Below are 23,262 nucleotides of genomic sequence, written 5' to 3' on the forward strand. Positions count from 1 at the left end.
TGCAGGAGCTCACTCAAACTTCCCCGGGCCACCGGGCTGCCGGTGAACGACCCCATCACACCATTCCTCACCAAGGTTCTGACAAGGTCTTGGCCCACTTGGGCTGCCATCGGTCCGTCCAACTTTCGAGCACCGCCCCGATGGGCCAGATTTCGTGTTATGACATCCAAAAAGGGCTGAGATATCCACGACTGTCAGTGTGTAGGGTCGTTTGATCCTCGTCGAAAGATCCCGCAAGGCTCTAGCCAGGGCGGGCGATATGTGAAACTTGAATAAGTTGACATGACGACATACGGAGACGATATGAAAAGACGAGAACAGAGACGATCCTTCTGGCCCCCAAGCGAGACGAACAGGAACACGGCTTCCAAGACGGAGGGTGAGCATCTGAGGAAGGAGAAGGATGGAGCAGCGATGCCAAGCTGCATATTACCCACTTACACCCTCACTCGGCCAACCAGAGCTGCAGTATGCAGCCTTTTCGGTCCTCCAAGACGACTTGTGCCTGCGTCGAAGTGTGCATACGCGTGCTGAGGGGCTCCAGAAATGTGACAGAATCTGAAGGGTCTGGTGCTTCACACCACAAAATGGCGAGAACAAAGAAGTGAAATTGCCATCAGGGATGCAGTTCTCGTTGAGGACTGGGGAGGGAGCATGTAAAGGCATCACTCATGCTGCCCGGCTCGAGTTTAGACACTGGAAACGGAGGCGTGGAAACCCCGTGTCTCAAGCAAACCCCGAGGTCGGTATCAAATGCGCGCTGAGCAATTGCTATTCTCATCATGCCATCTTCGCTCGAAGCTTCAGCTCATATATCCGAGGGGATAGGGGGCCTGCTGGCAGCACCATCCAGCAGGGGATTAGCAAATGTTAGTCACTGGGTTGGACCGATTGCCTCTGCGCCGATTTCAAACCCGCCGTCCTGGGCCAGGAAAGGTATCGTGTTGTGTAGGCCGACAGGCAATCCGTTCGTTTTGCGGGGGTTGCTGGCGGTCCCTCAATTGATTCCTGACAGGTCCAAGATCAGCACCGCTACGGGCCCAGGGACCCAGATCAAGGGGATGAGGCTGGCCAACATTGCTTTTGGAAGGTGGTGGGCCTGTTTGCCTGTCGTCGTCGAGAGTTTTGACAGGCAGATGTCCAAAAGTCCTTGGGACAGACCGGGGGCGATAAAAAGGTCGGTGGGGAAGTGGATGAGACGAACGTGGTGCAAAGGCACCTTGTCCTGGCATTCCCAAGATTGCCCGGGGTACAATGTTTCCGACGAAGTGCGCTTGGATGTGTAAAGGCCTGTCAGGTCCTTGAAAAGTGGAAGCGTCTTTTTTTCTTTTGATTTTGGTCCCGGGAAAGGTACGCAATCATTAATGCCTCCGCTGCCCACAGTTGATAAGGTTTGCGCTGCTCCGAACGCGAGAACGGGATGTGGCCTGAAGAGGCTTTTTGCGGCCCAAGGAGGGGCCGCAGCTGGTCGTTGCTTTTTTGATGACGCCTTTTCCCATCGGCCGGCGTGCGGGCCGCATCCAGTCCGTTTGGTGTCGAATTAGAATCGACAGCAACTCCGGGAGCGGCTTCGGTTGTTGCGTAATGCCTTACTCAGACATCTTCAACTGTAAGTCCCGTCTGTAAGAGGCAAAGCTGCCCAGGCTGTCTTCTCCGAGCCGACCAGTCGTCTTCGCCTCCATTGCAGCTGTGGTGCGGCTGACGAGAGAACATGGCACGATGGGTTCCAGTCTCAATGGCACGTCTCGCGTGTGTCGCCTCCAACGACAGAGCAGCGATTTACGTGCTCGGCAGGGAAGCCATGTGGGTGGTCTCCAGAGCGGCTGGCGGAAGACATTCCCCTTCTCCGATTGCCCAACTGACCGGCACGCCTAAATTGTCGAATGAGAAGAGGTGCCTCGTCTTCGCCAGTGGATCGACGGACGCGGGTGAGCGTGAAGTGGGCATCTGGTGGTAGTGTGTGTGCCGCAGTACGAATATCGCAGTATGGTAGCGTAGACGAGCAATGACAGACACGCACAGTCGAGTTCGGCGTCACGCATTGATGACGGCGGGAGAAATCTTGGGTCCATCCATCCATCCAGTCTGCGTGGCCGGGGTGGTCCGAGAAGGTGTGAACAGATCAACTACGGCGGCGTGCGAGGCGGTTCGCTGTGATGCTGGGTTCAAGCCACCCTCTCCCTACCTTAGGGTGTGAGTGGCTTATTATTAGTTTGAATTTCTTATATTAGTCTTAGTATACTACTTTATCCCTTAACTCTTTATTTTACTTTTTTTATACGATCTAAATTATTAATAAAGTTTATAATAAACTAGCTTTATATTTAATAAGTACTAGTTATTAAAGCTACTAAGTAAAGTTATAATTTCTACTCTTAAAATTAATATAAAATAAATATTATTAGTATTATAATAAAGGGTTATTTATAGTATTCTTATATATTTTAATACTTAAATATTATAAACTAATCTCTTAGTTATAGTTTAATAATATTAAATTTATAAAGAATCTTTATAAATAGTATAAATTATAGTTTTTAATAATAGATATACTCTTTAAAATAAGTTTCTAAATAAACTAAAAAGTTAATATTATATTTAAAGTAAATAAAGAGTTTCTTAAGTATAAGATCTATATTATAGAGTAATAATCTATATATTTAATAAATAGAGAGTACTAATTACTTACTATACTACTATATTCTTTATATAAAATAAAGTTTTTATAATTTTAGTAATTATAGTTATTATAAAGAAAAGTTATTTATACTTTATTAACTTTATTTTTATTTCTCTAGAGACCTCTATATCTTCTAGTACTAAGTATAATACTCCTATATTTATTTATTAAGTTATATCTCTTAGGGTTACTTAGTCCTTTACTATATCTATACCTTGCTATATATTATACCTCGGCTGGGTTCAAGCCAGTCGCCCAATGCATTAGCGAGTGAGCAGGTACTCTTCTGCGTACCCGACCTTACACAGCACCTGGTAAAGGGCCATGGCAGCACACGCACACGCAACTTGGTTGCGTGGGATGTTCCCAGAAGAAGGGCGCCCTGGCGGCCTTGTCAGCACTGGTTCCCCTGGCTTACCACTTCGGGGCGGGCTTCTGGAACCAGTTAGTTTCCCGCTCCGCCTGCTCCTACGCGACCTCCCGAAAACTGCTTCGTCGCCCGGCGCCGGACCCGCTCGGTCGGTCCTGTTGTTGGTGTTCCCACGAATTTGAGAGGTTTTTTTGTTCTTTTCCAACGCCGTCCACCCTCTTGTTTACTTTGACCGGGGAAGGTGTGGATCTTGCCGCAGAGAAACCCTTCAGGGGGGAAAATCTGGTCAAACCCTGGCGGCACTTGGCGTGCACTGCGTCCACCAGCTATCCGTGTGGACTGGCCTTGATGACGACAGCCGGCCTTCTCGCCTTTCGATTGTCGGCCTCAGTCAGGGTTTCTTATGCCCCGAAGCAGCAACTTGCAGTTTGAACGTCGCGAGGCTTACAGTCTCGATACGCGTCCCCCGGAAACCGCCGGTCCAGACCGTCATCCGTCGCGGCGCATACCAACATCTTCATCGCCGTCGTCTTCAACTTCCCCATCCAGTGCTTCCCGGCTGGCCAAGTGTCCCAAGCCTCTCAGGCTGTCTTGGCGATCTAGGCCGGCCCCGGAATGCTCACACCGAGAGCCCGATCAGAGCCTAGGTAGCTGACCAGTCACCGTTGTCGTGACTTGCTTGGGCCGGGCGCTGTAAACGTGGGCTCCGCATCGCCATATCTGTAATCCTGTGGTCAGATCATGAAATCGACTGGCCGTGTTACGCAGCTCCTAGTCTTTCTGGTACCGACGTCACAGGCGAGCCAAAAGACCCCTCTGACGCTGCAACGATGCCAACGGAGGGCAGCCTGGGCTGACAATGGAAACGGGCCAACATCGAAAACTTTTACCCCTTCACGACCAGAATCGTTGCATCCGCAGCATTGCACTTGACTTGCATACGGCGGAGCGTCTCCAATGACTGTGATTCGGCTTTGCGTTCCGGCAATACGGTCGAGCCTGTTCCCCGAATGGTCCCAATCCTCAACCCGTCCAAAAGAGGCACCCCGGTTCACTTCCCGTCGCAATCATTGAAAGCTCAGGCCCTCTGTAATGTTTGAACTTGTAAACATTGAGACCCTTTGGTACCTTTCCTTCACAAAGTGTGGAAATGATAGGAGTTGCTCCCCATAGCGGTTCGCAACGACTGAGAGGTCATTGCGGTCGGTGTCCGCTGTTGGTTGCGCTCAGTTTCCGGGCCGATGTCAAGTTCATTGACAATGACCGGGTTCGTTGCGAGGCAATTTCAATCGCCGACCTAGAGTCCCCTGGACTGACGATCCTACCGCAACAGTCGCGAGACGCACCAGACATTCAGCAACCTTAGCAGCCTCTTGATGCCCACGCGGAAATGAGGTTGGGTGCCCCGCGACTGCGCATGTAGGTGCGGATGCATTCTTGCGCTGCACATCGTCCGCATGCCTATCCGAGCGAGGGCCTCGATGGGATTGGGTGCATTTCGATGCTGGGGTGGGAGAAGGCCACCCGCGCGACGATCAATTTCCCCCAAAGTATTGCCTATTTGCTTCCCGCCGGCCAATTTCTCGGACCGCTCCTTTTTGTCCATAGTGCTGACCCGGATAATACCTAGCTTAAAGAAGTTTGACAAGAAGCAAACTTCGAGTCAGGAACGCAGGCATCGTTCCAAGCCACGACTAACGGCTTAGATGCTTCCATTGAGCTTCGAAGCAACGGCCTGGAAGTGAGACATGGTGCGGAATGGACCGGTACCACGCGCTACTCTTGTCAGTCGCGGCAAGTCCATACCCATTCGAGCAAGTGTGTGCCGTCCTGCAGTGACGCGTCCGAGCAGCTTTCTGCGCGGTATTTCTGCATCTTCTAGAAGCCCACCGGCGGATGCCACACCTTGTCGAAGCCGGCGCCAAGGCTGAGGATTGAGCCACACAACGTTGCTTTGCGAAGGATTCCACGCCGAAGAGTGAGAGAAGCAGGCGATAGCTGCAACCAAGACGGCTCAGTGCACCTTTGTGCGGCCTGCCTCGAAGCCGTGTTGCGCCAAGGAGCCTACATAATGGCAGGGATTTGAGCAATATGGAATCGGCAGATCCAGTACAGCTCTGCGTGGTTCTCGCAGAACACCGGCGAGCCTCCCGTATCGTGTCATCTGGAGATGGTGATGCGTGCCGTTCCTGCGGCCGTAATGCGATTATGCGGTAGAGACACCCAATGATCAAATCCAACGGACTCCCGTGAAACCATGTGCGGCTCACCGCATTTGGAGAGCTTCGGTTGCCGGCAAGCTCGAATTTCTTTTGCCTGAGCTTAAAGACCCAAGTAATGTCTCATTTTGGTTCCGGTGGTTAGCGAGCCTCTCGTGTTCTTAAACGGGCGACATGGAACAGCATAGCGCAGATGTCGTATTCTAGCCATCCCGCGGTTTGTTGCCGATCAAACGGTCACTGTCCGCCTGTTCGTGTTCGAAGTTCAACGTTACGACATGCTCCTTGAGGCATTTCGTTTCGAGTCTGCCATCGCGAAGACAGCCCAGGAACAGGGTGACGGCAGGCAGTTGACAGCAGTCCATGTTATGCATTGCGGACAGGAGAATCGGCACATCCATCTCTGCTTGAGATTTCAGCAACCCAACTGCCGCCCCGGACGTCAACTTGTTGACCGCCCTAAAAAAGCTATTTCGAGGTGCAGGGAAGTGTTGTTGTGACGTTGTGAAACGCCGGTATGCTGGCCGTCTGTGGTGCCTCACAGAACCTCGTGATAGACGCCCATATCCAGTCGACCCATCGCAGGCAGAAGGGCGGAACTGTGACTGCAAAGGGGTGAAGGACGGACGATCGCATGAAATGGTAAGGCTGCAGATATCGACAAGCGCCGCGGTTCCAAGGACTATTGAGCGGCATAACCTCATCACACAAACACCTCGATAGTTGGCTGGGCAGTAGTTGGATTTCCGCCGCAAGATGACCTGGATGCCTTGATGCTGCGATACAGCCAGCCTTCTTACAAAGAGCCTGGCTCCGTCATCAAGATCATCGGCGGACGCAATATCGCATGATGTCCAATCTGGTCCTCATTTTGCACGCGCAGATGTGAAGGCCTTCCTACCGTTCAGGGTCAAGCTGTTGGTGGTGGTGGTGGTGTGGGTTGCGGGGGTAAAAGGTGTGGGTGGGATCGCTTCTGTCTTGTTGCCTGTGATTGGATCGAGTTGGGCATGTCTGTGCATGGACAAGGGCTCGATGAGAGCGCGTACAGGGGTCGCGGAGGGGCGGGAAGTCTTTCCTCCTGCGTGGTGCGCACCCCTAATGATGCCAGGCACATTCGTACCGACGCGCCGCATGTATGTACATGTGTATGCAGAGAACGCGGGTTCAAGACCTGCAGACACGGGCATTGAGTTCTGTCAGGACCGCCGAGAAGCTAGTTGAAAATTTCGACTCTGGGGGAGTTTGTTCGGATGGACCTTATGCTTTCTGAAGCACCAAGGGGTTCCCAACACTTCGGGAAACACTCCAGCCGACTCTCTCCAAGCCTCAGTTGCGTGCCATCTCTGAGCATCCAGAAAGAGACAGGCCGCATCTTGCGCTGGTAACGTGAGAGCTCTTTGGGCGCCATGGGAGGCGATGAATGGCCAGGACAAGCGAAGAGGATTGGCATCGACTTTGGTCTTATGCTGTGTGCTCGCAACGGCCTCGGTGACGGCCAACCGATCTCTGGAACAAGGGTGCGTGAGTGGTCAGCCAGACAGGTCGAAAGCACCACTCAGGTTGCAGCAATTGTTTTGTGAGCTCTGAGAGGCTCGGCGACGAAGCACCACAGGGCCAACCAGAGACCAGTTGCATTGGTGCGTGACTCTGCAAATGGGCTGCCGGAGGCTGCCGTGTCTTTGTGACCATGTGTGCTTTAGCTCGGCGCCATGCGTGCTGTGACTGCCATGTAATTGAGATGCGTGTCATACATCATTCTAGTTGGCTGCTTCAATCGGGGGCTGGCGCGTTGGGGACGAGTAGAGTGCCGAGACTCGATGTGGCAGATGGGACTTTGAAGCCGCCGTCCACAACCGCCGGCGTGAGATGAATGCATGGTCGGCCGAAATGGCCATGCGGACTGCGGAGTGACGGTCATCCGGGACTTGTGGCCCAGACTATGATCTATGTTGACAGGCAAACAAGGCCGTTGGCGCTGTTCAATTTGGCATGGTTGGGCTTGGAAAGTGAGATTGAAGGCGGCTTGTAAATGAAAAGGCGGAGTCCACTCAATCTTGGTGAGCATTTTGGGTTGGCAAGCCTGTTTCCGCCATGCCTGCCCGGGCAGTAACGCCGGCGCTGGCTGGGAAACCTTCAATTAACAGCATGCTGGCTTCCATGTGCGAGAAAGACCCTGTGGCTGCGGTCTGAAGACTAAGGAAGTCGGTTGCTAACTAGCATACCTCACCGCCGGTGCTGCTAAGGTACCTTAGTTGCTGAGACTAGCTCAACGGTTTCGGCGCCTTGGACGTGAGAGCGAGAAACGTCTTGAGACGACGTGGCCCTATTCTTTCTTCTTGACGTCGGAGACCGACCGCCAATATGTTTGCTTCTTTTCTTGTCGTTTTAATGGACCCTTAGAGTCAGGGCCTTGCAGTAAGTAAACCGGGGGCATCTCGAGTTTGCCTCTTCTTTTTCAGCTGCATCCGTACACACGACGTAATTGACAGGGCACTGCTCAGCCCTAAAGTCGCTTGAGTGCTGTTTTTGCCTTTAGGTGCCACAGCTGGGCCAGCCTAGGGGTACCATGTCGGCCCGTCCAGGTGGCCATGCCCCATGTCCATATCAGGTGGTGTACATTCGGAGCAGCACTATGCAGTACATTGATTGAGAGGAGGCCTTTTGCGCAGTGCAGTACGGATACGGCGAAACCGCAACATGGAGTCTTCTTCATGGTGGACCGACGTGGCAAAGAGTCGTCAACCTGTTGCGTTTATTTTGGTCGGGACAGAACAGAACCAAAAACAGGTTGCGCAAAGTGCGACAGGCCTTGTTCGTGTCTTCCTTTTCCCGTGTCGTCGGTCTCTACTGCTAGTCTGTGCCCCACGAGACGCACGCCTTCGGCACTTCTCAGTAGCATCTCCATTCTCGAAGGCTGGGGCTCTTGCCATTCGTGCCTCGCTGGCGTCCAGCTGACTCGCGCCAGCAAGCCACGCACCTCAGCGGGACTGTTTAGCCGCCTTTGAAACGCTCGACCGCGTACCAAACAACGGAATGGGACTAAAAGACGGCCAAGAGCCGTTGATCCATGATGTGGCAGGCAGAGGAGAACCGTCGAGCCTGACCTAAACGTGTCCCGGAAGGACAGCAGCCGGCAGAAGCTGTGGCTCACGTTGCGATAGTTGTGCCTCGGCTCTGTGAGTCCCAGGAGGGGCAAGAGAGTGAGACATGGAGATGCATTGTAACGAGAGAGACGTCAAAGGGCGAGACATTGAGCTGGTGGTGTCTAAGACATGCAGCAAATGGTGCCGTGCAGAGGATGTGGTCAACGACGGCGATGGAGGTGAGGGATCTGAGTCAACAGGTGGTCGGCGGTGCGTCCGATTTGCGCCACAGGACACAGACAGGATGGATGGCAGGCAGGATAGATGAATAGCTGGTTGTGTTAAGCCTCCAAGCATGAACGGTTGGTAGAGGCTGAGCGGGATTGGTGGGACGCGGCAGTGTTGGGAAACCTCCAGTGACGACAGTCGACTAGGTCAAGTTGGCGGGAGGCCGTCGACAGTCGAGGGAGCCCTTTGTCATTCGACAGGGTCGAAGGAGATCTACCGGACGTTGGCTAGCGGGGAGGTTGATTTTGAGTGTTAAGTTTAGGTCGAGATCGAGGCCGGACTAAGGTGATGAAAGAGACGTCGGTGCAGGATGTGGTCGACATGCGGCGGCCAGGGCGGCAAGACAATGGAAAGGCCCCAACCGCAAGACACGACGGATTCGCCTGACATCACATTGGACATAACTAAGTACATACCTAGGTATACAGCACCTTAGAAAGAACGACCCAGGGAGTTGGAAAGACATTCATGGAAAGAGGTTGCTTGCCCCTCGGTGGTAGTGGTGGTGATCAGTGGTCGCCTCGGCGGCAGCCACGCCACAACGTCAAGGGTTCCTAATTGTGTGAAGGAGGCCATCTGCCTATCAGCAGCTCACCTGCCTTTCTCAACCATCCATGGCCCATCTACAGATACCCAGGTCGGTATTGTGTTTAAAGACTCAATGTGGTCAATGCCTCGTTCTGGGTTGTGACAGGTTGGCGGGCTCGAACCAGCTGTGTGCAACTGTGGTTCTTACTGGGGCGGGCCTGAGTCCAGACACACCAAACCTCGGGGATCATGACTGAGGACATGTTGGAACCATGTCCTGTGCCCCTCGCGTGATATCAGTCATTGATGAAGCAGCATTGGCACAAAGAGGACGAGAGGCCAAGCCAGCCAACCGATGGGAGAAGCTGCGGTGTTGCGGTTGTTGGAGCGGGTTGCCGAACGGGGGGCATCATGGCGTCGGTTTTCAGCAGGTCGCTCGACACGGCCTCTGGGCGCTGTGAGTGGTGAAGCTGCAGCGGGACGCGGTGCTCAATTGCTGAGCAGCGCCGGGCGGAGGTCCACTGAATATCCTCGCAGAGGCCTGCCAGCGCCCTTTACTGGCTCAAGGTACCTGGTGTCCCTGTCCCATCCATGGATCCCCTCAGTGTCCACCACCAAATTCCCGGCCACACGACAGCCCGGCCGCCCAGTGACACCTCACTGGAGTCGAGTCGCTGGACGGGCCCTGCCCAGCATCGAGGACCCCCGGCCGCCGAAGCGGAGTCCTTTTGGTTGTCCCACGCCCCCCTCCCCCCCTCCTTCTGGCTGGCGTCGTGCCTGTGCCGCCCCCCTTCCCCCCCTTCCCCTTCCCCTTCCCGGTCCCTGGTCCGCATCGGTGCAGCATCCAGCATCCAGCATCCAGCATCCACCCACCACCCTTCTTGCTCCACCCCACCAGCGGCCCTCCTCCAGTGTCTCCTCTCATCCTCCTCCTCCTCCACCTCACCTCCCGGCCTTCACCTCCTCCTCTCCAACCCATCTTGGGCCGCCTCTGCGGTGCCTCTCCTCTCTTTTCTGTGCAATCCTGGGCCTGGTCCATCAAATTCATCCTTCCGTCCACCCACTAACATTGCACAGCATCCCAAAGACACCCCTGCCGGTGAAGATTATCGCCTCCCCAATAAGGTGCGCCGCTGTGATGCATCGCCTCATACGCCAACCCGATGCACTCGGCCTGCACAACAACAGAGAGGGTCCCGTCTTTGGCTGCTTGGATCCTTGGGTCCTTGGGTCCTTGAGGTCGCCGCCAGAGAGGGTCATCGGGATTTTCCTAAAAAGACACCCATCATTGCCCGTCCAAATCCCCTCCCTCCATTGGTCCTGCCAAAGTTGCTCGCCCCCAACAGCCCATCTTAGTCCCAGAATGGACAACCCATCCAACCCATCACACACACAAAATACCCGTTCCCGAGTCCTGCCTGCCTGGACCATGGAGGAGTCGTCGTACCCCAGCATCGACTTGCTAGACCCCCAGCACCACCACCGCGACTGGTTGAACAAACCTGGGCACTGCTAGCCTGCCCGAGAATGAGAGGGACTGAGAAACACCCACCCGCTCTGCAGGAACCTTCACAAGGGCCAACCTATGCAGCCCAGCTAACGTAGGTAGTCAGTCCAACGTGAGGTAGTCCACGCCTCCATGTACATAATAGAGTCCCACCCTCCTCCGTCCTGCCTTCGTGCCCTCTGTGATGCTTCCGGCCTCTTCGTCGTTGCTCCCGCTCGAGTCTTTCCTTGATACCACGAGTCTTCCGCCTCCAGCATCTTCCGCCCTGCCTCGTCAACTGCGGACAATGACGGTATCAACACAATAGGTCGCCCGTGACGCACCGCTCCAACGCCCCGACCCGACTTACACGACCTTCCACGGCCACCTCACCTCGACATCTCGACATCACACTCAACCGATCCCGAGTACATACCACGGCTTGGGCTTCAGCAGGACTGAGGACGTCATTTGGAGGACTTGGAAAGACGTACCTCTTTTTCCTTTCTCATCGGAATCTCCCGACAGAGCACGGCATCAACTCCGACTCTTCACGCTACGAATTTTCTCTAGTTCGATTCACTAGCCTACCGCAACTGTCAGTGCGAGATATCGTTCAAGGGTGTGTCAACCAAATCGGGGAAAGGGTGGACAACACATCGAATATTACCACGTCGTCGTCGTATATCACCTTGGTCGCTCCTCAGATCGTCTTTAGATTCGGCGGTTGCTCGTCTCACCCTCAACCATGGCGTACCCCGACATCGCGTCCCGAGGGGGTTGCTTTGCGCCTTTCATTTCTGCGTCCCTGTTTCCAGCCGACGAAGGCTGTAAGTGCCGTCAAAGTGGAATGATGGAACAAGCCGTTAACCTCTCACAGTCATCAGCGGCCGTCTTTGCCAGAACTTGACAGAAACGCTTTCATGTTGTTTGCCATGCCCGCTTACAGACTGGGTGTACCCGGACTACTTCAACACCATGACCACAGCAGCCAACTGGGTTTGCGTCGCCAGTGCGGCATGCTGCCTGTTTCTCCTCCTTTCTTGGGCCGTTTTGCCCGTCGACAAGACGTATAGACACTACCTGAGCATATGTCTGACGATTGCCGTCTTCATTATGAATGTGAGTTGCCTCCCGCGAGACGGTGACCACCCCTTATGTCTGACCATACCAGCTTGGCTTTGTTGTACCCCTCGCCGCTGAGCCGGAGCAGTGTTACAACGACATCACGCCTCACAGCATGAAGTCGAGCAAGGTTTGCGGCGCGTCTGGTGCGTTCCTCCTGCTCGGAGGCTGGGCCGGAGTCATGTGGGTCTTCCTGCGATCGTTGTCTCTGCATCTCCAGATCTGCTGGCAAGTCGTCGTCGGCCGAAACTTCATGATCTTTGCCCAAGCCGCCGGCTGGGGAATTCCAATCATTGGCATTGTTGTCGCCCTCGTCTTCAGCGGCGTGTCGTTTCGTTTCGGGGCTACCTGCCACATCAACCACAAGAACAGTCTTGCCGACTTCTGGATCCCTCTCCTTGTGTTCGCCGGCCTCACAGTCATCATCCAGTTCGCCACCTTTGGCTACTGTATCAAGGTCTACCTTGCCTCACTGGCAGACAACAGCGCATCTACCGAGGGCTCGAGCCTGCCCCAGTACTCTCAGAGCATCCGGACCATGACCCCCCGCCAAGCCTACCGACGAGTACGACGCGTGATCTCGCTCCAGTGGAGAGGTATTGCCATTGTTCTCATCATCATTGCCGATGTCATCTTCTTCTCTGTCGTTTTCGTGTTTCAGGACAACACAGTCCAAGCAGTGCACGACGACAAGACCATCGCCGCAGACTGGATCACGTGTATCACCCTCACCAAGGGTGACAGAAGCCAGTGTTACGACAAGGCCAAGAACATGGTTGTCAACGAGGCGACCATCACTGCGGTCTTGATTCTACTCGCGGTAAGAAGTGCTTCCCCCGAGAAGTCGACGGGACCCAAATACTAATTTGATCATAGATGAACGGCATCTGGCTGCTCTTCCTCCTGGGCCGATGGGCCATGGTCCTCGGTTGGATTGATCTTGTCACCTCCTTGGGAGGCAGGAACAAGAAAGAATTCGTGTCGGTGGATGCCCGATACGACGTCAAGAAAGATACCCGTGCGTACGAGATGCTGTCGAGAGACTCGAGCGCTGTTGTAACACCAGTTTCCCCAGTCAAATCCCCCGTTGTAAGTCCCAACAGCGGACGAAGAACGCCCGACTACTTTGGGCAAACAGCCCGCTACCAACCGCCGATGCGGTCCTTCTCAAGCCCCCGCCCGCCGCAAACACCACCCACTTGGGATGCGCGAGCGACGTACGCCCGGCCCGAGTCGCGAGCCCGGCCAGACGGGTTCGAAGACATGAACCCACTTGGGATGAACAGGATATAATGAGACGGAACGACGACGAATAGAACGAAAAAAAGGAAGGAAAAACAGTAAAACTCAAAAAAGGAAAAGGAAAAAAGAAGGAGAGAGGTTTGGGCAAGGAACCAGAGTGTTCCATGCCCCCTCACCTTAAAGCACCTTTTACCACCACCCCACGGACCCGGTCACCAAAACATGGTTCGCATTATTATCGGCCGAAGCATCTGGACACCACCACGTGCTGGTCATTGACATATCAGCCAACTAACAGAGATGATGTAATGTGGAGGAATAGTCGGCCTTATTTACTGGCCTTGTCACATATTTTTTTTTTTCATGAACAAAAAAACCCCGAACCATGTAATACCAGCGTCGGCGTCTCGGACTTGTTTAGGCAGCGAAGGGACGGGTACAATACCCACAATTTAGAGACTCTGTACCTTTAGAGAGAGGGACGGCGGGAGGCGACAAAGGGAACGTCCGGAGCCTCACCGAGGGGGTGGGAGAGGGGACCCAGGCTTCGGGGCGGAAGAAGGCCCTTGACGGGATGGGCGGAACGAATCATGATTTGACGGGGGACGGACATGTAGGTGTTGTCCAAAGTCCGACGAAAATACAAAAAAAAACGAGAGTCACGCGACACTATAATGCAAGTTTGCCTATCAAGTACCGGACCATGCAGGACGCAACAAGGCGATTGAGTGGTGAGGAATGAGAGCAGATCCAAAGTACCGAGCAAGGATCATCATGCTGGGTGTGTGAGGGTGAGCATTGCGCGTGTGTGAGTGAGCTGGCGTCGGCGGGATAAGGCAGGACAGCGATGGTCTGGCAAAAGTAAGCCCAGCCGGAATCTGCGGAATGGACGGCTGGTTGGGATTAACGAATGATGCGAGGAGCGGCGGAGAGGCTAGCGGGAGTCACCACCCCATCCCATCCCATATACCGCAAATCTCTGCAGAGTGCGCCGGATCGCGCGTATTGTGAAAGTGTTGTTCCCAAGGTCCCGAATCCCAGCGGCGCCAGCCTGGCCGGGGGCCACGGGAAGTGGTGGTTCTTGGTTTTGATTCGATTGATTGTATTCCCAACCCCCAATCCCAGGGCTTCCGCTCCGTCCGGCTTCTTCGGAGGGGGAATGGGGGAGCGCACACCACACCCACGACATCACAAATCTGACCGTTCAGTCATGTAAGCGGGAAGTGCATTGCAGCAGGCGCCGCTCGGCTGCCCGATTCTCGTTCGATTCGCCTTGGCGTTTTCATAATTATAAGTAGTTTTGGGTGCGCAAAGTGAGTTATACCAAGAAAGGCTGTTTATTTTACTGTTTTCCTCTTTCCATCGCATCTTTGCTTTGAAACGGATCGCATCGTCAACGCATGGAGGAGGAAGAGCACCCTGCGTAGAACCCGACTGTCGAACCACAAACACAAGGTGTATATCAAGCATCCCGCCGCCGCCACTACCGACGAACGACGAACTGTTCATCCTGGCAGCCCTACACTCGGGGAAGCTCACTTGACGAGTGCCTTTTGCTGGCCCAGCCTGAGCAGAGTCCAACGGCAGAACCTCAGCAACGTCCTCACTCCGGCCCCATCGAGAGGTTCCATCACGGCGGTTGCATCTGAGCTGAAATTTGCCCGGCTGAACAACAAAGAGGCGAAGCAGCAAACGACGGATCAGAAGCGGGCATTACCGTTCAACGAATTCAGATACCAAAAGCCCGTCTCCTCCGGCATCACACTGGAGAAGACACAGCGCTACAGCATTGACATCTGGTCGGATTGTGCACCGTTGCGCCGGTTCCCCGGGAACGAAACGAACCCAAGGACGAGAGAAATAAGAAAATCGAAACAAGACGGCCCGCCCGTTGCACACGTTGCGATAAACATCGTCTGTGACGTGCATCCGTCCCGGCACGTGGCTGACAGCATCTACCTTGCCGCCAGCAAACACGAAGAGAAACAACCTTGTGAGGTTGCGAGAGGAAAAAAGAGAGTGTGTGTGAAGTCATTCCACTAATTACCTTACCTTACCTGTCGGCTTCATCGGGACAAGCTTTGCCCCGGCCATCTCCCGTGTCATTGAGGCTTTGTCCTTGCAGCAGTGGAGGGCTGTTCCCGCTGGAAACAGCCTAGCGGATCGAGCTGTGCAGCACCAGCACCATCATCAGCTACAACCCCACGTTCTGATTGGCCAATCTCCATCTTTATCGCTGTCCAGACGCAAGGAACATCAGTAATGCCGTTCGCCGAGATCTTCAAGCTGCCCCCCGGCTTGCCGGCCAGGGTATGGCGCTGGAGCTCGGGACGTCCCCAAGCTGGGACACTGGTTGATGACATCGAGCAACCGAGCACTCCGCCAGCCAGAGGCGGTGTCTACTTCCCCAGCATAGACGATTCTGCGACAGCCGACCATGGAGCCTCCTCCCCCGGCCTCTGCTTCCGAAAGAGAACCCCGTCATCGTCATCACCATCATCGCCATTTGCAAACCCGCCCTCAAAACCATCACGTCTAAGGCCCCTCTGCCACCTCGGCTTCATCAGGCTATCGCAGTTCAGGATGTTCCTCCTCCTGGCCTTCGTCTTCCTCGGCGGCTACGTCCACTACCTCTGGAAGGCCGAGGCCGCCCTCGGCGTCGCGTGGACCCCCGACCCGGAGACCAGGCTCTTCGAGCAGCGCCCGCTGCTGCCCCCTATCAAGGAGACGAGCATCGAGACCTACACCCTGCCGCTGCACACAAAGGGCCGCGACGTCGTCGACGAGCACGGCCGCCGCTTCAAGCTGCTGTCCGTCAATTGGTACGGCGCCAGCGACGAGCTCAACATCCCCAGCGGCCTTGACGTCCAGCACCGCGACACCATCGCCCAGACCATTAGAGGGTTGGGCTTCAACAGCGTCCGCCTGCCCTACAGCGACGAGATGGTCATCACCGACCCGCCCGTCCCCGCCGAGCTGCTCTCCGCCAACCCGGACCTCGTCGGCATGCACGCCCTCGACGTCTTCGAGGCCTGCGTGACCGCCCTCACCGACGCCGGCATCGCCGTCATCGTCAACAACCACATCACCCACTCGACCTGGTGCTGCGGCGCCGACCCGTGCGACGCCCACTGGGCCAACGACCACCTCGGCCCGCTGTGCCGCATCAAGCAGACCGAGGAGGACTGGATCCAGCACTGGGAGAAGATCATGCTCCGCCTCGTCGACAACCCGCGCGTCATCGGCGTCGACCTGCGCAACGAGGTCCGCGGCCTCTGGGGCACCATGTCGTGGGACAAGTGGGCCACCGCCGCCGAGAAGGCCGGCAACCGCCTGCTGGAGATGAACAAGGACTGGCTTGTGATTGTGGGCGGCACCGAGTCCGGCAACGACCTCACCGGCGTGGCCGACCGCCCCGTCGTGCTCAACGTGCCCGACCGCGTCGTCTACTCGGCGCACGTCTACGCCTGGTCCGGCTGGGGCAGCGTCGAGGGCCGCTACTCGAAGCGCGGCTACGCGTCCTTTGTGAAGGCGATGCGCAAGAACTGGGCGTACCTCGTCGAGGGCGACCAGGCGCCCGTGTGGGTGGGTGAATTTGGCGCGCCGCACCGTCCGAGTATTGGTGATGCAAACTACTGGAACAACCTGCTGCGGTACCTCAAGGTCATCGACGCCGACTTTGGCTACTGGGCCGTCAACCCGCGCAAGCCCCACGAGAACACCAAGGAGACGTACTCGCTGGTGGAGGACGACTGGGTCACGCCCGTGCTGGACTACAGGATGAAGGACATGGTCGAGATCATGCGGGCTTAGAGCGCGCCGCAGTTGGACGATGACCGGGAGGAGTGCTTGCTTGAGTCACGGATTATGGAGCTTTTGGAGACGGTATGCATTTGATGTCTCGATTGATTTTAAAAATTACTGGCGTTGGGAGGGTGAATTGGTACTTGGACGAGGTGCCAGCTTCGGATACCCGGCTACCTTTCTGGTCAGGCACGAGCTCGAAACTTGACGATGGTGTGTTTGCGAAGTTCTTGTTACACGGCAATTGGACTCATGATTATGACCTTTATCTACGAGCATTGACTTGGACGACATGTGTGTGTGTGTGGTCAGACTGTGACATTCAATCTGGACCGAATCCTGCCAAACTCACCCAGTGCATTGTGCATTGAGAGCTAGTTCGTGTCAATTGATGCCATCAACCATTGCGAAAGCTTGCATCCACATTCCTGGGAGCTCTCTCATGGCCCCCCACAAACGGCAAATCGCGTGGGCTCGATGAAACGGTTCGACCCCTCCTCTCCAGACAGCGAGAAGCAGGGACCAGCAGCGGGGCGAGGGGACGGAACGTGGAGCTCACCTAAGCTTCTTATCGATAAAGCATGGTCCTTTCCTATCGATAAGCAAATTACAGTGGGACCACCCCTCCTTACGTGCCGGCCGCAAAGGTGGGCAGGCGGGCGGATTGTCGACAAACAAACCCGAAATATGATTAACGGGCGGCCTGACCCCGCTGGCCACGTCTGACAACCAAACAGCTCTTCTTCACCACAGGCCCGAGGCTTCTTCTCAACCTTCTCGCACAGAACAAGAGCAAGGTTGATTTCCACCGGCACACCGTTTCCCCGGAAAGCGCTTATGTCGCGCTCGAAGAGAAAGAGAGGACAGGACTCTGAGGAGTAAGTCCATGGCGGGCCAAACGGGACAGCAGCAGCCCGATCGCGGCTTCCGCGAGGCTGTGCTGGGGAGATGCTTCGTCCAGGACGCCATGGAACGGGTAAGTTCTATCTCCAGGAAAGCTGCTGGGTTGCTAAACCTCCGACCCCTCAGTTTGGCGACGGCGCCCCCGAGATCATCCGACAACACGAGCGCGACCACATCCACCAGGTAGCGACCGAGACGATTGTCCAAGGGGTCCCGACGGACCAGATCTTCACCGGATCGGAGCAGGACGACCCCGCGGCGGCGTCGGAGCAGCAGCCGCTGGAGAAGCACGTCCCGCGGATGCCGTACTATCGGAATAACCTGACGGCGCTGTCGCAGCGATACAATGTTGGTGTAACCATCGCGGACGAGGTGATGGCGATGTTTTGTTGACACACCCTCTTCTTTCGCAGCTCTACTTCGCGGCGTACGAGAACAGGATATTCGTCTACCGGCCCAAGAGCGCGCTCCGGCATGCGCTCCCCCGCGAACCGAACCTGATACTAGCCACGAAGCCGGACAAGGTCGCGATCCACGTCGGCGGCACGCTCGACCCCCGCTTCCACCACCAGACGAACCACATCACCACCGGCTTCCTCGGGCGGGAGGAGGTCCTGGTGGCGGCGTACGACGACGGGTCCGTCATCGCGTGGTACATCGGCTCCATCGCAGACTTCGTCGACCGCCGGACGGCCGCCGTGCCGACGCCCTTCTTCCGCGACAACGTGGGGCGCTCGGCGTGGGGCATCGTGGTGCACCAGCAGTCGCGCCTCATCGCCGTCAGCTCCAACCGGTTCGAGGTGACGGTGTTCGCGTTCGCGCTCTCGCGGCTGCCGGAGGCGCTGTGGCGGCGGGACAGGCCGTACAGCCACTGCGAGGCGTGCGTCTTTAAGAGGAAGAGGAACTGGCGCATCGTGATTCCGCTCGGCGACGGCGGGCACAACATACCCAACATCTCCATCTGGGACGACGAGGACGGGTTCGCGGAGAAGGTCGTCGCCATCGACATCAACGGCACGCTGTGGATCCTGGACATCTGGAAGCCCAAGACGAAGGCGATCCAGATCCAGCACAGGACGCATGTGACGCACCATTGGAACTTTCGTCACCAGATGTAAGTCCTCTTGGTACGCTGTGAAGTTGTGAGTACTTACACGCTGCAGGGGTTGGGGTGTTGCGGTTCTACCGTATGAAAGCTTTCTGCCCGCGTACTCGTCGGCAGAGTTGCTTGGGCTGGAAGAGAGCGACATTATGAATTCGAAACCTCCGCTTGCTGGACGCTGGGTGGAGACACAGAAGAGCCTGGCCAATGTGCGCAACCACCCGTCACCCCTTTCTGCACAAGCCGTCCCAGAGCCCGAGCCTAACGAGATATTTGCTCTCGCTCCCATGGGGTTTGAGGTGCCGCCTTTGGATGGTGGGGCATGGATAGACGACGAACTGGCGGGAAATCCGCCGGGGGGCAACGGGCCGGCGCTCACGATAGACGTTGACGACAGCGACGATGAGGAGGAGGACAGCGACAGCGATGGTAGTGCTCCGCTGGACATGCAACCGCCGGCCGAAACATTGTCGTCCGACTCTAGCGACACCGACGGGAGTGCACCGCTGCACGAAGACGAGATTGAGGACGATAGCGACAGCGACGGTAGTGCTGCGCTGCCGAACTTTTTGGAAGCCCAAGACTGGTTTACACAACTGCCCGTCAACTACCCCCCGGAACAGGATCCTCCCCTGGCGCATGTGCACCCAATCGATGCCGCGCTTGGGGCATTGGAAAAGAACAAAGACCAACCAGGATGGCACACACGCATCGGGTCGGAAATTGAACCGTTTCGCGACATGGTGTACCTTCCCCACGAAGGCAAGGCCTTCAGCTGGCCGGACTCGTTGGCCGGAAGGGTGCGTTTCCACAAGAGGGAGAGAGTGCGGAACCGCAACACGGTCGACCAGGACCCGGACGTGCTGGACGAGCTCGCGAGCCGCAGCTGCATCATGCGGACCTACGAGTATGACATCGAGCTTAGGAGCATCAACATGGACGACGGCGCGGCGGTGGTCTGCAGGGACCCAATCAACTTCGACCCCGCGCAGAACATGTTCATGCAGCACGCCGAGCGCCTCAACATGATCATCCACGTGCCGGAGCTGTCGCTCGTGGTGGTCGGCTCCGCCATCGGGCGCGTGGTGCTGCTGACGCCCACCCGGACAGGGTATCCGCACGGGCTGCGCGGGGACGGCTTCAAGGTCAAGAACGGGTTCCGGATCGACTGGGTCCTGCCGACGCGTGCGGACGAAGATGCTGGGAAGAGGCCCAACAGGAGTCTGTACGGCATCGCGGTGGGCCCTGTGCAAGAGGCCGGCGCGCCTGGGTGTCTTTTGAGAGCGGACGGTGCGGCGGCGCCGTCGCCTGCGACGAGGCGGTACCGGCTCATGCTGCATTACCGCGACCATAGGATTTTGAGTTATGATATTGGAAGGGATGAGAAGGGGGAGCACCTTCTCGTCTTTTGAGCGTGTGGAAGTGGTCTTGAGAGATGACGAAGGTTAAAGAAAGCGGATATGATTATCAAGTCTCGGTAGCACACGCAGGCTTTTGTTCCGTAAAGGTTTTCTTGGGTTTCATGGACATTATTGGCGTTGAGGAGGGGGTTCTTTCCTGATACCCGGCCTACGGTGCCCCGCTGAGGGGCTGCTGGAGCGATATAGCTAGGCCTTGGAAGAATGCATTAAAAGTTTGCATCGTCGGTGTTTTGTTTGGTGATGATTAGTGTGTGTCAACTGATTGACAGGAGGCGGTTTGCAGATGCTCACGTTGAGGTAGGTTGAAGTCAGGTCATGGGTTGAGTGCTCTGGTGCTTACGATGTCTGCTCCTAATGAGCTCTGGTGACTTATAAAAGAAGGCTGGATTCGCATGGGAATCGGAGGTCTGCCCAAATCAAGTTCGAGGGGCTTCTCAAGGATGGTATTCGACCGTCGTATGAATGGTGGCGTCTGTCTGCTTGAAGTCCGTAATCGACCGCTCCACCATCCGAGAGAGAATCTTGGAGATGCTTGATATTATTTCGTCTCTAACATATACTCTCAATAATACTTCGATGACGGTGCGAAACGACGAAGCAGTGAAAGGCTGGATGCAGGGGGTAAACGGTGCGTTGGTCCTTTAGGCTTGGGCGTGCCCTTGGAGGTGATACTGCTGTCTGTACCGAATCGGATCCAGATGCTCGACGCAATCTCCGATTGTTTCAAAAGTTTCTGGACGTGTCGTTACGTTTAATGATTTATATACTTCTTCCATGATGGCATGCCACAGCACGTTAAGTAAGTGTACCATCCCCCAAACGAACCAGTTTCAGTGATGTATGCTGATCTCTGGTGATGAGGTGATGCTTGGTGGCAATGGCTTATAAATTGAAGTACGTCTCCTTTGATGGTACTAGCCACGGCAAAATGATGCGAATGTCGGGGGTGTGTGTTAGAAACTAACAAAGACTTTGCGTCCATGGGTTCGATTCGGTTAGTGCGAAAAGTCGTTGACGAAGACTTAGTCCTTGTGCGAGGATGATGGTTTCTCTCAGTAGGTATTCCCGCGAATGAGAGCGTGGATGACAATGAAGACTAACGCCTATCTTACTGTTGACGTGTTCTGATATGCTGCTGAACGTCTTGGGCTAGGGCGACATAACGAAGGTAATGAAAGAAGCGAAGACGGGGTTTGTTCCTAACGCAGGAAGGTACTTCTATTTGGGGTCTGGTTAAAATGGTAGTAGGAGGTAGGCCTTATATACCACAACCTCGTCATCAGGGGGTCAGCGGATATGGCAGCTAGTGCTTTACCGACCACGGACAGCCTAGTTTGCAAGCCCAACTCCGGTCTCATCTGTGGAATGTCTGATCAAGGGATGTATAAAAGACCACTTACCATTCTGAGTGAGCTTTTTCTCCAGCATTAAATCTTCCTCGCAAACGTTTGCAATCGACGACAAGAAGGAGAGTGTCAAGATGTCTTTATGGCTGTCTCAATGTTTCATGCTCACTATGTTGTGATTGTCACTAATCATCACTCTTCCAGGAGACAAAACACTGCTCGCATTGCCGTCTTTCAGCGTCACTACGTGAATATTCGCGCTCAATACGCATCTCAGAGTTATCCTTTGCGCTCCCCCTACGTTGCCTATCCTTCAAAGGACCTCCTTCAGATGCGCTGTTCCCAGACTAAGTCAAGCAGAGAGCTAAAAAGAATTCGTTGCAGTCTTTGGATCTTCAGGAAAATGTACGCGTCGTTTACTTATGAAGCCTTTAGCAACAGTCAACACAAGCAATACTGCGTCTATTTGATTCACTCAGTGTTAGCTTGTGTACTTGAAGTTGAGACCTATATGCTTTGATTCATAGAGTTTTGACGCGTCCCCTACGACCTATTTGACAACCTCTCTACGCCTCTCACATTCAGAAGCAGTTGCCCCCATACTTGTTTCCTTCCTGAGGGCCTGTGCTGGAACAGCAAGCCGCATACGCGGAGATGAACTGGTTCTGGGTGAACTGTCCCAGCCCGCTGAACTGGCAGAGTCCGCCGTCGTTCAACCAAGACCCCTTGCGATCCACTCCGTCAGGGAACGTGACTCCGTCTCCAGTGACGCAGCAAGTGTTGGAGAACTGGTCGGGGTTTGGGCCACCGGAACCGGTGCAATAGCACTTGTATTGGGCCTATTCGATAATGTCATGTTAGTCAATTGCCTATAAGGACTTGGAGAGAAATTGTACGCACGTTTGCAACGCCCGCGAGGAGGAGGAGGCTCAATGATGAGAAGAACTTCATGATGACAAGGCTAAGCGCTGAGATGCCGACTTAGGGTATGTACTGCAGTTACGTTAGTCTCTTCAAATATTATTCTCATGGTCTCCATCATACTTACTGAGGTTGCAAGCGAATTGAGCTACTTGATGATTGTTGTGATTGTGCCGTTCACTTCCTTCCAGTCTCAAAAGAACAGAGAGTTGTTTTATATCTGACTGATTGTACACAACGCCCATCGGCTTCGGAGCCTGTGGGATGCGGCAGGGCCGGGCACTAACAAGAGGTTGATTGATTAAATCATATATTCAGAGTTCTCGTCTCCCCATATTGAGCTGACGGCCAGCCTGTAACTTTTTTTCAACTTGTCTGGCTTATACGACAAGCTTGGTCTTCCTAACAGTAATGCGGCTGCTCCTCATACCGCTTTTGCTCTTGCGCACCGCATGAGGAATTCCTCCCCGACTTCCTGTCCTGACCTCCAGCACCACAGTATGTTGGAGACTGAAAGATTCCCAAAGGCTAAGAGACGGTTATCTCCGGCTCCAAGGTTTTCAAGGGGCTTTTAGGTTCAGGACAGACTGCACAGCATCGTTGTTTTTCTTTTTAGTTCCCTAGCGGCAGCAGTTGACAGTTGTCGCGTATCCCCACAAACTCTATGCGCGCGTCTCCCGCAAGATGTCGCAGTTCTCTGTTGCCCGCCAACGGATCACCGCCACAAACCGCAGGCTGTCAATC

General features: G+C 55.0%; 4 protein-coding genes across 4 annotated transcripts; 3 read left to right on the forward strand and 1 right to left on the reverse strand.

The window, feature by feature from the left end:
* Positions 1-11,402: 11,402 nt before the first annotated feature.
* CGCS363_v001018 (uncharacterized protein) lies at positions 11,403-13,072 on the forward strand (the record flags this gene model as incomplete). Its single annotated transcript, XM_036632867.1, has 4 exons — positions 11,403-11,484; positions 11,535-11,776; positions 11,829-12,599; positions 12,656-13,072. The coding sequence occupies 4 exons, from the start codon at positions 11,403-11,405 to the stop codon at positions 13,070-13,072; spliced, it is 1,512 nt and encodes a 503-aa protein (XP_036502492.1).
* Positions 13,073-15,283: 2,211 nt separating this feature from the next.
* On the forward strand, positions 15,284-16,834 carry GUN-0 (Endoglucanase; the record flags this gene model as incomplete). The annotated part of the gene is made up of 1 exon (XM_036632868.1): positions 15,284-16,834. The coding sequence occupies one exon, from the start codon at positions 15,284-15,286 to the stop codon at positions 16,832-16,834; it is 1,551 nt and encodes a 516-aa protein (XP_036502493.1).
* Positions 16,835-17,711: 877 nt separating this feature from the next.
* On the forward strand, positions 17,712-20,242 carry CGCS363_v001020 (uncharacterized protein; the record flags this gene model as incomplete). The annotated part of the gene is made up of 4 exons (XM_036632869.1): positions 17,712-17,801; positions 17,855-18,076; positions 18,142-18,842; positions 18,892-20,242. The coding sequence occupies 4 exons, from the start codon at positions 17,712-17,714 to the stop codon at positions 20,240-20,242; spliced, it is 2,364 nt and encodes a 787-aa protein (XP_036501381.1).
* A 1,936-nt stretch (positions 20,243-22,178) lies between these two features.
* Positions 22,179-22,548, reverse strand: CGCS363_v001021 (uncharacterized protein; the record flags this gene model as incomplete). The annotated part of the gene is made up of 2 exons (XM_036632870.1): positions 22,179-22,436; positions 22,498-22,548. The coding sequence occupies 2 exons, from the start codon at positions 22,546-22,548 to the stop codon at positions 22,179-22,181; spliced, it is 309 nt and encodes a 102-aa protein (XP_036502451.1).
* Between the last annotated feature and the right edge of the window lie 714 nt (positions 22,549-23,262).

Source organism: Colletotrichum siamense, assembly GCF_013390195.1.
Source record: "Colletotrichum siamense strain Cg363 chromosome Unknown KSG_Cg363_contig01, whole genome shotgun sequence".
In the NCBI taxonomy this organism is placed as follows: Eukaryota; Fungi; Ascomycota; class Sordariomycetes; order Glomerellales; family Glomerellaceae; genus Colletotrichum; species Colletotrichum siamense.